This window comes from Mixophyes fleayi, chromosome 1 (genome assembly GCF_038048845.1).
Source record: "Mixophyes fleayi isolate aMixFle1 chromosome 1, aMixFle1.hap1, whole genome shotgun sequence".
Classification (NCBI taxonomy): domain Eukaryota; kingdom Metazoa; phylum Chordata; class Amphibia; order Anura; family Limnodynastidae; genus Mixophyes; species Mixophyes fleayi.
The window spans coordinates 438,064,920-438,078,407 of record NC_134402.1 but is presented as its reverse complement, the minus strand read 5'-3'; the positions used below and the strand labels follow the sequence as shown (position 1 = coordinate 438,078,407).

Genomic DNA, 13,488 nt, shown 5'->3' with positions numbered 1-13,488 from the left:
TTTGGAAGAAGGTACAAATTGTGCGTTGTTGGGGTTTTTTTATACTTTATTTTTAGTTTACTTTGCTTTTACCTAATGGAATTGAAAATTGAAATCAGGGATAAACAAAGATAAAAATAAATCATACTTATTGTGATCATTTTAAATATCACTTCCTGTGTTGCTGCCTTGAACTCAGTCCTTTAATGTAGTTAGATCGTTGCGTCTCCTCTGTCCTATAAAGTGTACATGTTAAGCTCAATCCGCAACACCTGTCTGCAGCTCACAAAGAGGTTAGAAGCAATATGAATAATATATGTTCATTTTTCCACCAGAAGGCAACAAACTATACTAATATTCTTATTCTCAATTGGTAGATATCAATAAGTAAGAACATGTGTTAGGAGTTTCCTTTCAAGGGCATAAACTGTATAACAATGACACAGAGACCTTTGTGACCCACTCTGGACAAGTCTCCCGGCGTTGCAGGCTGAAAATTAGATCAGAAGCTCAACTGGGCAAAGAAAACCGTATGCACTATACAAAAAATAATTCAATAAATATAATTCTGTGATTGCTTGCTTGTGATTTATCTGGCACTTATCACAATGCTCAGAGAAACAACAATAGTAACTAAATGTTCAGTAGCATCTGTCACCAGTGAACTCTGCTCCATTATTTGCTTATCCCCGTGTATACCGGTCAGTAATCTGAATGGTCTCCTGTAGCTCGTTAGAACAGAGCCAAGAGTCAGATTACGTCTACATTCCAGATAAGGATTTAAGGCCGATTACCGAGAAAACGGCTGAGTACCTACTGGCGCTGCGTTAAACGCCAATGACACATGTGAAGCGCACTAAGATATTACATACGGTGGTTAAAGAACGCTTACCCTGTGATTTGGAGAAGCAGTGAAGGAAACTCCACTGACACTAATGCGTTCATTGCTCTGTTAAATGGAGCATGCCGAATCGGGAAAAATGTGCCACAATGCAAACATTCAGATTCTAGTGTTTGGGGTCTTTGAAACCAATGGGTTCCATTCCAATACCATTGGCATGGTTTTACTAACATTAAAAAACAGTGGTAAAAGCATATATTTTGATGCCAATGGATTTTGGATCTAAAAGTTTACCCGAGCTGCGGACACTGTAAGTAGTTTTGGGGGTTCCGCGGCTGATTTAGGTGGGGAAATGATTATGGGGAGGGGTTCTCTGGAACTCATGCAGGAATGATATTAAATTACATATATTTATATATTTGTGTTGGCATTTACCCACTGAAGAAATGCTACACTAAGGGGCAGATTCAATTAGTGAAAAAAATCACTGGAAACGGTCGTGAGACACTACGCAGTGGCTTTTTTTTTCAGTGAAAGTAGCACTCACTGTTGCTAGCGCCCCATAGAGGTTAGCGTTACATAAAACGTTACTTTGTACCGATTAAGTAGTGATAAAGCGTGGCCGCTATGATCTCAGAAACATTGCGACCAATTGAATCTGCCCATATATATATATATATATATATATATATATATATATATATATATATATATACAGTCAGGTCCATAAATATTAGGACATTTGACACAATTCTCATATTTTGGGCTCTATACACCACCACAATGGATCTGAAATGAAACTAACAAGATGTGCTTTAACTGCAGACTTTCAGTTTTAATTTGAGGGTATTTACATCCAAATCAGGTGAACGGTGTAGAAATTACAATGGTTTCTATATGTGCCTCCCACTTTTTAAGGGACCAAAAGTAATGGGACAAACTAAACAATCCTACATCAAACTTTCACTTTTTAATACTTTGTAGCAAATCCTTTGCAGTCAATTACAGCCTGAAGTCTGGAACACATAGACATCACCAGACGCTGGGTTTCATCCCTGGTGATGCTCTGCCAGGCCTCTACTGTAAATGTCTTCAGTTCCTGCTTGTTCTTGGGGCATTTTCCCTTCAGGTTTATCTTCATCAAGTGAAATGCATGCTAAATCGGATTCAGGTCAAGTGATTAACTTGGCCATTGCATAACATTCCACTTGTTAGCCTTAAAAAACTCTTTGGTTGCTTTTGCAGTATGCTTCGGGTCATTGTCCATCTGCACTGTGAAGCGGCGTCCAAGGAGTTCTGAAGCATTTGAATGAATATGAGCAGATAATATTGCCAGAAAAACTTCATAATTCATCCTGCTGCTTTTGTCAGCAGTCACATCATCAATAAATACAAGGGAACCAGTTCCATTGGCAGCCATACATGCCCACGCCATGACACTACCACCACCATGCTTCACTCATGAGATGGTATGTTTTGGATCATGAGCAGTTCCTTTCCTTCTCCATACTCTTCTCTTCCCATCACTCTGGTACAAGTTGATCTTTGTCTCATCTGTCCATAGGATGTTGTTCCAGAACTGTAATGGCTTTTTTAGATGTTGTTTGCCAAACTCTAATCTGGTCTTCCTGTTTTTGTGGCTCACAAATGGTTTACATCTTGTGGTGAACCCTCTATATTCACTCTTGTGAAGTCTTCTCTTGATTGTTGACTTTGACACATATATAGCTACCTCCTGGAGAGTCTTCTCGATTTGGCCAACTGTTGTGAAGGGGTTTTTGTTCACCAGGGAAAAAATTCTCCTGTAATCCACCACAGTTGTTTTCCGTAGTCTTCCGGGTCTTTTGGTGTTGCTGAGCTCTCCGGTGCGTTCTTTCTTTTTAAGAATGTTCCAAACAGTTGATTTGGCCACACCTAATGTTTTTGCTATCTCTCTGATGGATTTGTTTTGATTTTTCAGCCTAATGATGGCTCGCTTCACTGATAGTGACAGCTCTTTGGATCTCATATTGAGAGTCGACAGCAACAGATTCCAAATAGGAATGTCACACCTAGAATCAACTCCAGACCTTTTACCTGCTTAATTGATGATGAAATAATGAGGGAATAGCCCACACATGTCCATGAAATAGCTTTTGAGTCGATTGTCCCATTACTTTTGGTCCCTTAAAAGTGGAAGGCACATATAGGAACCGTTGTAATTCCTACACCGTTCACCTGATTTGGATGTAAATACCCTCAAATTAAAGCTGAAAGTCTGCAGTTAAAGCACATCTTGTTAGTTTCATTTCAAATCCATTGTGGTGTTGTATAGAGCCCAAAATATGAGAATTGTGTCGATGTCCCAATATTTATGGACCTGACTGTATATATATATATCAGGGGCAAACGCAGGATTTGCAGAGGGGGGTCTCCACACCACTCTGCCAGTGGCCATGACCAGCATGCATGGGGGTGTGGCTATTATTTTAGAGAGTGCTTGGCTGCTCTCCAACTCTCCCTATCGACATTATATACATTGGCAATGCTGCGTGCACTACTGTTAGGTGCACGCAGCTCTCTATTTTCAAGCAGAGCCGTGTGAAGCGGGGGCAGGGTCCAGCCACCTAAATTATACTGTGCTCCAGGCTTGGAGGGGGGATTCCAGGCACTAGGAAACCCCTCCTCGGTTTGCCTATGATATCTATATATATATATATATATATATATATATATATATTTATATATATGTGTATATGTATGTATGTATGTATGTATGTATGTGTGTGTGTTTTCTTATTACAATGCACATGTGGTGCTTGTGAAATCTTGGAAGGATATCACTCTTCCACAAGAAAAAGACAAGTCACAAAAAAGATAAAGACTGATACGGATTCTCACCACTATTTATCATTTTTTTAGACTAGAAACACTTTTGTTATATATAGGGGGAGAATCAATTCCAACGCACAACGTGCACATCATTACCGTAAGTAACACAGATTTCTGATCAGCGTTGCAATTACCGTAGTAACGGTAATGATGCATACCCCACGTTGGAATTGACTCTCCCTCTATATATAAGAAAAGTGTCTAGCCCAAAAAACTATATGGAATGGAATCTCCCCCATAGATTTTTTGCATTTTTGTATTTCAGTATTTTTTGTATAACTTTTATATTGATGTATATTCCATAGAAGTTGTAGCACTCATCGGTGTGTGTAACTTCTGCATATATCTTGTCTATCGATAGGAGATAGTGAAAACCCCTTTACACTTTGTGGCTGCCACGTCTCTAATAGAGCGGCCCAGAATTGTCTTTCACCAATATTTTTACTTATCTTGTCTGTTTCTTCAGCTAGATGATAGTATAATACAGTCACTGCTCAGATGATTGCTTACGTGTAGTTCATACAATGTATGAGAATAAAGCACATACATGTAAATGTATTGTCTTTTGTCTTGTAGGGCGAAACAAGTTATGTATGCGGTGGTGGCGCTGCTGTTTATTGGCTGTACTGTTACCACCACTCTGATTTCCTTCTTTTTAAAACTTTCCATCCGTTACCCAAGAGGCGAAAGGTACTTTTATTAATGATTATTATAAGTATTATTGTTAACTTTTTATTTAGCTTCATATAAGCCTTAAAACTTTCATAATGGAAAGGAAGCAGGAAGAGGAGACAGAACCTCCGCACAGATTACCTAGTATCTACTATATAAATGCCTAGTGGCGTGTGGGAAAAAAAAAAAACAAGCTGCAGCGCCACCTGCTGGGCAGAGTTATACACTGACCTATATAGTTCTTGAAGGAGAAGTGACAGTTGGGAGTGGTTGGTGGTTGCCGGGGGTGACAGTGGGGAGTTTTTAACACCTTAAGTAGCTTGATGAAGGATGTGGCGATGAAGATGAAGGATGAGGGGATGGAGAAAAATGATGAGGTGGTGACATGTGGACAAAACCACGTTAAAAAAGGGCGCTTGCGTCGGGAAGTAACGCTCTTCCCCTGAGGAGGCCTGGGCTAGGCCCAAATGCATGACAAGAACCTTTTTAACACCTTAAGTAGCTTGATTTGACTAGAATGCATGAGTATCATGCACAGGTTAACTTGTTTATTATATAATTATTTATCTGCTCAGAGTGAACTATCCAGTAATATTCTGCTCCGATAATTTACCGTATTTCCCCATGTATAAGACGCACCTTTTTCCCAAAAATTTTGGGTCCAAAACCTGGGTGCGTCTTATACAGGGGTAGCGATACAGGGGCAGCGGAGGGGGGGGTGATCCAGTAGGAGGGGGACAGGCAGCGTGTCAGCGCGATCCAGCAGGCGGGGGACAGGCAGCGGGGATGCAGAAGGAGCCAGAGTGTCAGCGCGATCCAGCAGGCGGGGGACAGGCAGCGGGGATGCAGAAGGAGGCAGAGTGTCAGCGCGATCCAGCAGGCAGGGGACAGGCAGCGGGGATGCAGAAGGAGGCAGAGTGTCAGCGCGATCCAGCAGGCGGGGGACAGGCAGCGGGGATGCAGAAGGAGGCAGAGTGTCAGCTCGATCCAGCAGGCGGGGGACAGGCAGCGGGGATGCAGAAGGAGGCAGAGTGTCAGCGCGATCCAGCAGGCGGGGGACAGGCAGCGGGGATGCAGAAGGCAGAGTGTCAGCGGGGATCAGCATGCGGGGGACAGGCAGCGGGGATGCAGAAGGCAGAGTGTCAGCGGGGATCCAGCATGCGGGGGACAGGCAGCGGGGATGCAGAAGGCAGAGTGTCAGCGGGGATCCAGCAGGCAAGGACAGCTACCATAATATTTTTTTTCCAAATTTCGGGGCCAAAAGTAAGGTGCGTCTTATACATGGGAGCGCCTTATACATGGGGAAATACGGTATGTAAATAAAAACCATGTATTTACCAAAAGGAGGAAAGAAAAAAGATTTTCTTATAATGGGGGCGCTCCTCTACTCTTAATTTTAATAAGCTGATAAAAAGTCAATCTTTATTAATTGTTAGTTAAAATAATTACACACATATTTTATTCGGCAAAAATATGTAATGGAACCAGATAGAAGTTTGTGTAAGTAGAAAGAATTTGTGAATTAAAATATTGTATTCTTACTACAGTGGGACATCCTTAGCTTATATGGTGGTTATAACTGATATATATTTAATTACCCATGTGCTGATATCTTTCAGCTATCTCCTTTAGCTGTAGGAAAATTGTAATGTGAACCACTTCAAGATTATCTACTAGACAGATTAGTATTTTGGGACTATTGTTGTTTCTAAATTAGATACAGTTCCATTGTATATGGTTCTCTAATATTAAATGTGACAAAATAATGGCTAACTGATACTTGTAAACTATCGTTATATTTATATTGATATCCGTTATATGCTTTTTGTTCATTATTTGTTAATTTCAGTGTAAAGAAACGTACTTGTGCTGTCAGTTATATTCTCAAATGTTCCTTAGGCTTATGAATTAACAGCATTGAATAATAATACTTATTAGTTCAGCTTAACACATTCTAACAAGTAGTGAACAGAATGCATAGACGTTTCTTTATTCAGGGTTTGTAGAGGGGGGGTTTGCACACCACGCCGCCGGTGGGCGTGTCCAGCATACATGGGGGTGTGGCTATAATTTTAGACAGCGCTTGGCTGCTCTCCAGCTCTTCCTATCCCCATAATATACATGGGGAATGCTGCGTGCACTACTGTTAGGTACACGCAGCTCTCCCTTTTCAAGTAGAGCTGTATAAAGCGGGAACAGGGTCCAGACAGCTCAAATATACAGTGCCCCAGGCTTGGATGGGGGGTTTCCAGGCACTAGGAAACCCCCCTCATTTTGCCTATGTTATTAACGACAACTTTCACCGCCAAAACTAACCAGTGTTCTACTATGTTATAGCTAAACTATCTTTATTTTGTTTTCAACAGCCAATCATGTATGAATTATTGGGTGGAATATTACACGAAACCTTACTGTCGGTATGGACCTTTTTTGGTCGGTTTAATCTTTGCAATTATGATTTTCAAAAAGGAGTGTACTTACATTAAAAGCAGGGTAAGTAATTGCAAATATGATTGTATAGAAAGATTGATATTATTCTAGGATTGGCATACAGTAATAAAAACTACAAAGCCAGAACTTAAAGGAAGAATTAACGACTGAGTCCCAGATTCATCATTAAACGCAATGTGAACGCAACTTGCATTTAAAATACCTGCACGTAACTTGTACGCACCTACACCCATATTCAAATACAAGCGGATCTGAAGATACCTTACTCTCATTGCTATAATCATTAATACAAATGTTTATTTCTAAAAAAAAAAACAACTAAGATTTTTATTTTTATTTTTACATTAAATTCATAAATAATGATGTTCTTTATGTGTACTGTACATAAAATGCATATTAGTTATCTTACTTGCAAACACACGTTCTGGCATGCACATATGTAGCCATCACTATCAGTCGGCACTTACATCTGTCCTGTAGCTGTTGCAAATTATACAGCTAAAAAACACGTGTGTAGAAGATGCCCTGAAGATGCCCTGAATTTGAACCAGCCGCATCTGCGCAGGATCGCCCTGGGCACGCCCTTACTGTACATTGCCTACGTTAGTCTGCCCGTTCCCATCCCCCTCCAGCCCTTCAAGTTGTAGGCAGTCATGTCCTTTGCGTTCAAACATGAATTTGCATGCCATTCCGTTTGGGCGCATGCGCAGAGCTATCTCATGCAAGATACGCCACGCAAATTTACTTATGTCCAAAGATGAATCAGACCCTGAATGTCCTTAGGCATAGTTGCCTACTCTACCGAAATTCCTGGTTAGGCTCCTAAATTTCGGGGAGTCCTCCCGGACTCCTAGAAGAGTAGACAAACCTCCCGGATTTGCCAATATTCTCAGCATTGAATGGAAGGGGTGGGGCAGGGCTTAATCGCATCATTAGGCCCTGCCTGCTATTCATTGCAGTGAATCTCAGCATTTTACAGTGGGGGCGGGGCAATGGTGACGCTACAACGTCACCACGCCCCCTCCTACCCCCTGTCACATCATTTCTCCCCTGGGAAGAAGTTTTGAAGCTTTGTGACACAATGTGCCAGCACACAGAAGGTTAACAAAGTTTCCCAGAGTTTGAAGACAATTTGAGATGTGTTACATTTGTGCCTTTAGTCATAATGGCTAATGGTGACTATACTGTGGGACACATTCATTGTCCTGTTGCCCATCCCTGGGAAGGAGACCCATGTTTTGGAATGTGAACGTATGACAGACTATCTACTAATACAGTACTTCTTTTACACTATAAATAAAGATAAATTCTTTAGCTACATTCAGTTTGTTGGGACATAATTGTTGGCTCATCAGTTTCCTGCACTCTCTCAGTCTATAGGTCTGTTTCCCATAGGCACAGGCGGTGACGGGATGGCTATCTGCTTTGCTCATCATGGTCCTGGTAATAACACTGGCATTCGTCTTGGATGATACTCCGATTTCTTACTCCATCATGGCGGCACTTTATCAAGGAGTTCACCGGTCTTTATGGGCAGCTGCTCTTGCCTTGATCCTTGTTCTGTGTCAAGAAGGATACGGAGGTACAAGATTTTTTTTTTGCATGGGAAACATTGGGTATTAGTAGTGTATTATTAGAAACAATGGGATCTAACGCCTGGGACCACCATTGTTTGGGAGTTAGTGTCCCATACCGGACCCTAGGCACAACTGAAGCCCATTGTATGATCAGTGTTATGATTTGGAGGGAAAAGTAATAAGAGGGGATGGAGACACTGAAATTGGAGGCATAGTTGTTGCCCTTGATCGTTTACAAACCTACTGTTTCTTGACCTGACGTCTTTGTGATTTCCCAAGGAGAGGGGCAGTACTTGCAGATTACGCTAACCATAAATCGCAATAGAATGTTGAAGAAACACTCATAATATATTTTGAGTGACCATGAACATTGTGACTCCTTCACATAATTAAATGATATAACTAAATTTTAAATGTTTCCCTCTTTGGCCACATGATAGACTCACAGCAGTTCTGAAAGTGGGTTCTCATCACCTGCAGATATCTTTAACTTACAAATGTCTACATGTTTTCCTGCAAATTTCACTATAGATCTTGTCTTTTTTCTCTCTGTCTGTGCTTTTCATCCAGTTGTTTATTTTCAGTGTTTGGAGATGATCCAATTCTGCTTTTGCTCTTTCCATTGGATAGAATTCTATACAGAGTTCAGCTGTCATATCCAAGGGCAACTAAGGTGGAACATTCAACAGAAATTAACTTTAAAATTAGGGTTCTTTGAAATGATTCGTCTATATCGTATTGTGATTAAATATTCACTTAAGTAGCTGGACTATAAAATATTGTTTTTCATGCTTAGTCTCATAGAGGCATGTTGTTGTCTTATACGGTGGCATGTCATACTGCCACTTCTCCTACTGCCTTCATTGTAACACTATCATATTCCATTCATTTTTATTCTTACTATATATATATATATATATATATATATATATTATATATTACTATCATATACCATTCGTTTATATTCCCATTACATTCTTCATACCACCACTTCTAAATTTCGACCACTGCTTTATAGTATATAAATACCCATATTTACTGTGTCTATGCATAGTAGATAGTAGATATTTTGTGCTTCATTAGCTGAGCTGTTACATAGTATGACCTAAAACTAGTGAGTATGATAGCAAGTGTTCAGCATTGGGAGCTATTCATTTCTACATTGTTTAGTTTCCTTTTATAAGATATAGGGGTCTATTTAACATTGGTGGCCAGTGGACGGCAGTAAGATTCATGTCATGTTGCCCATTAATTTATATGCAGCACGGTGGCTTAGTGATTAGCACTTCTGCCTCACAGCACTGGGGTCATGAGTTCAATTCCTGCCCATGGCCTTATCTGTGAGGAGTTTGTATGTTCTCCCCGTGTTTGCGTGGGTTTCCTCCGGGTGCTCCGGTTTCCTCCCACACTCCAAAAACATACTGGTAGGTTAATTGGCTGCTAACAAACTGACCCTAATCTGTCTGTCTCTGTTCTGTCTGTGTGTGTGTTAGGGAATTTAGACTGATGTGAGTGAGTTCTCTGTACAGCGCTTCGGAATTAGTGGCGCTATATAAATAAATGGTAATAATAATAATAATAATGTCCTGCTGCTTCAATTTATGAAACCGGGGGGGCTCATTGGCGAGCCCTGGCGAACCCCCCCCCATACCAAACTAAGCAAAACGTCATTCACCAGCAGCCTAACGCTGCCAGCGAATGGAGGCTCTGACCCCACTGTGGCTACTGCTTGAGATGGCGTCAGTTTTTAAAGGATTGTGTGGATTTCAAGAATGGTTTAATAACCCTATACACTTATACAAAAAATTATTTCCAGGACAATTCTGTTTATCTCCAAAGTGCGAGTTTGCTACTGATTCACCGAATTCCTAGTGTTCTTACCATGATTGGGTGTCAGCGACCCAATTCAGATTCAGATTGTTTCAGATTTTTGTGCATAGGGCTTAGAACTGTCACTTCCATGATCTACAACTACAAAGTAAATGTAGTTGTTTAAACCCCTCTTGCTTAATTTTAATATGCAAATTAGAGCTGACGCAAAGATGTAGATTCACACTAGTAAACACACACTCGCGTATCTCCCAACATTCTAAAGGGGAATCTGTTAGTGGGACATGCATCAAAACTGGACAGAAACCCTGACCCGCGGGACAGTGGGACAGTCCCGCCTAAATTTGGACAGTTGGTAGGTATGCACTCAATTACTGACATGTTACGTTTCCTAAACAGGGTGGTGGGTCTTTTTTCTCCTTGACCAGCAAAGTCAATTTGAAATACTGAGCTTCTATAGAACTTTAAGGCTCACTGCCATCTTTGATCCAGGCATACTAGAAATCATCCACCAGTTTAGTAAATTGGGTGTGATATAGTCTGGAATGTAGAGTGATACAACTGCATTACAGCGCTGGCTGCTTATTAGCTTCCTAGACCTAATGGATGGTTTTAGAGAAAGTCTATAAAGACAGGCATGATGTTTGATAAAAAAGAAAAAGTGCTCTGAAAATCATGTCCTAATTTTATCAGTTACATATGTGGTAGTCAAGACGGATGGGATTTCCTTCCCTTACCTTGTCTTCCAGACAAGAGTCAGGTTCTTTTCTGTTCGGATATCCGGTGGTCAGGAGATAAATACTTCAATGAAAGGGACAAGGATTGGTCAAACAACTTGGGTTTATTAAGAATACGGTAAGGATAATTTTGGTAAGCCACAGCGCCACTGACCCCTTCAGCTCAATGGTAATGACAAAATAATCGTTTGATCAGCATAGAGCACAATAGCATTTAACATATAATATACACCTGGTGAGAATAAGGCAGAATAGCGATAACATCTTCAATATCAATAAATCAATTTTTAGATAAATCACTTAACATTAACATTCATCTAAAACATTTGGTGCACCAATATTATCCCTGGTAACGTTACCATATTTTACACTCAGTCCTGGGTTGAACTGTGCACAGGAATTTTGTAGTGTTTAAATATACTGCAGAGGTTTCCAGAAGAGTTAATAATCCCGATTAAGTCTCTGTACTCTCTCTCTAAAAGGTAGATGTTAAACTGTAGGCAGTGTTAAAGATTATAACAAAACACAGGACTGTTGCTCAATTCAGTCACAAGATGGCGCTGTTCTTTCATCACTCTTTCCTCTGACGCTGGGGTGTGTGCAGTACACTGCAGGCTAGGATTTTACCTTGAAAAGGTTCTGCAGTTTGTGGAGACTGTGTTGGACGCCCCACTGTGTGTCCCCAGCCGTTCTCCAGCCGTGTGTGTTGGCAATGTCACCAGTTCCAGCAGCAGATCAGTCTCTCATGTCAGCTTCCCCTTTCTTGTTGCTTTATCACACACTCCTCCTTCCTGCACATCCTCCTGGGTACGTCCTTTCAGTTCAACTGTCAACTGTCATTCCCACTGTGTCTTTCTCAGCCTCTAGTAACCCCTTGTAGCCCTGCATTTTAAAAGCGTTTATGCACTTCCTCTGTGCTGTGTAATAAGGCTTTGGGGCACCACACATATATACAAAATGTCACAATATGTAATATATTTAAATAGGTTTGGTGTGAAGCTGCTTGTCTAAAAAGATTTTCTGATTATACCCGTTAATGCTGCCCCTTCGTTTTCATAGGTCACCTAAATAAAATGCTGTCATGTGGCATGTGGAACATGTTGTCTAAGATCAGTTATGCTTGTTACATGATACATCCTATCATTATAATCTTGTACTGTGGACTGCAAGACACCCTGTTTCACTACCAGGATATTAACATGGTAAGTGTGTATGAAGTGTGTAATTGCAATGCTGTTCCAGAACCCAAATAAACTTTATTTACAAGTCGCAGACTGCTTAAGTCGGAACATGTTCAGCACCACAGCCAGCCTATCACACATGGAAGAAAGAGCAGACGCGATAGAATTTAATCTATCTCAACTCAATTTTAAGAGCAATTTTGCACGGGGCAATAACTTGGTCACTTTTTCATTCATCTATTGCAATCACTGCTGGTGTACAAACATTATTTCACACAATATACACTTATCCATCCTTGTGTCTTATACACACAGTGTATGAGGACCCGGTCATTTAATACACCCTGAAAGGAATCTCATTTTATTTCCAGGAAACTAACAATGTTTTTCTCTCATCAGTTCTACCTGTTTATCGGACACTCCGTACTGACGCTCAGCGCTGGACTGGTCATTACAGTGTTGGTGGAAAGACCGTTCCAACGATTGCTCCGTAATTAGTATTATATAGTGTACATATTGTAACATATTTAAATTAAACCACAGTATGAATCTGTAATTGACAGGGTTTTGTTGGACTACAGTAAGGATTGTAATGAACTTTATAGTTCTGTACAGTAAATACAAAACGTCAAGCAAAACTTATTATTACTGCTACAGCGACTGGGCGTTGTGAGCCCTCCATCGCTCTCTATCTCTGGTCACAGGAAGTTACTGCAGAGCCTCATTAAGACCTCAGGGGACCATGGGTTACATTCTGGGTGGGCCGCTTTCAACTCTCCATTTGCCAAACAAACACAAATAAATACAGGATAGAGCCACAATCATTTACAAGTCACAGAAATGTGGAGCTACGATACTTCTTCATTTTGTACAGGAGCATTTCAAGGTGAATGCCCACTTCTCAGTTATTACAACTACCCCATGAAAATAAATCTGTGCCCAGCTTTGCAGGTTTGTGAATACACCTAGAAATGTGGGTGGTGATAAGGGGGAAAGGTCCCTTCAAAGTCCAAGTTACTAACACTTTGGACCACCCACTTTTTTTCAATTAAAGTTATTCATTTTTCTTCTAAAATGCTTCTCGCTTTATTCTCACTTATGTCCTGAGAGTGAGGGGGGATTGGGACTGTCTTTATTATATGTGTCACTTTTATGCGTTTAAATACATCTACTACATGTTATTACATTGCTTTAAGTGTGCTAAAGTGCAACTGAAAGGTAAAAAAATGATCTCTAGCCCATGGTGGGAAAAATCAAGTCCCTTTGCTGGGAAAAAAAAAAGACAGGGGGGGTAAGTGTACCAAACCGTCTATAAAGGAGAAGTTGAGGTGTTGTCCATAGAAACTAAT

The 13,488-nt window shown here is 40.6% G+C and overlaps 2 protein-coding genes across 2 annotated transcripts in view; both read left to right on the top strand.

Moving 5' to 3' along the window:
* Positions 1-810, top strand: part of LOC142159823 (O-acyltransferase like protein-like) — a 40,659-nt gene extending 39,849 nt beyond the window's left edge. Inside the window, exon 7 of the mRNA XM_075214640.1 lies at positions 708-810. Within this exon, the coding sequence (XP_075070741.1) occupies positions 708-810 (103 nt within the window). The remainder of the gene's footprint in view (positions 1-707) is intronic.
* A 279-nt stretch (positions 811-1,089) lies between these two features.
* Positions 1,090-13,055, top strand: LOC142159770 (O-acyltransferase like protein-like). Its single transcript, XM_075214507.1, has 6 exons — positions 1,090-1,130; positions 4,268-4,381; positions 6,730-6,856; positions 8,210-8,396; positions 12,018-12,160; positions 12,539-13,055. Exons 1-6 carry the CDS (start codon positions 1,090-1,092, stop codon positions 12,635-12,637), a joined length of 711 nt encoding a protein of 236 aa, XP_075070608.1. The 3' UTR covers positions 12,638-13,055.
* The last annotated feature ends 433 nt before the right edge of the window (positions 13,056-13,488 follow it).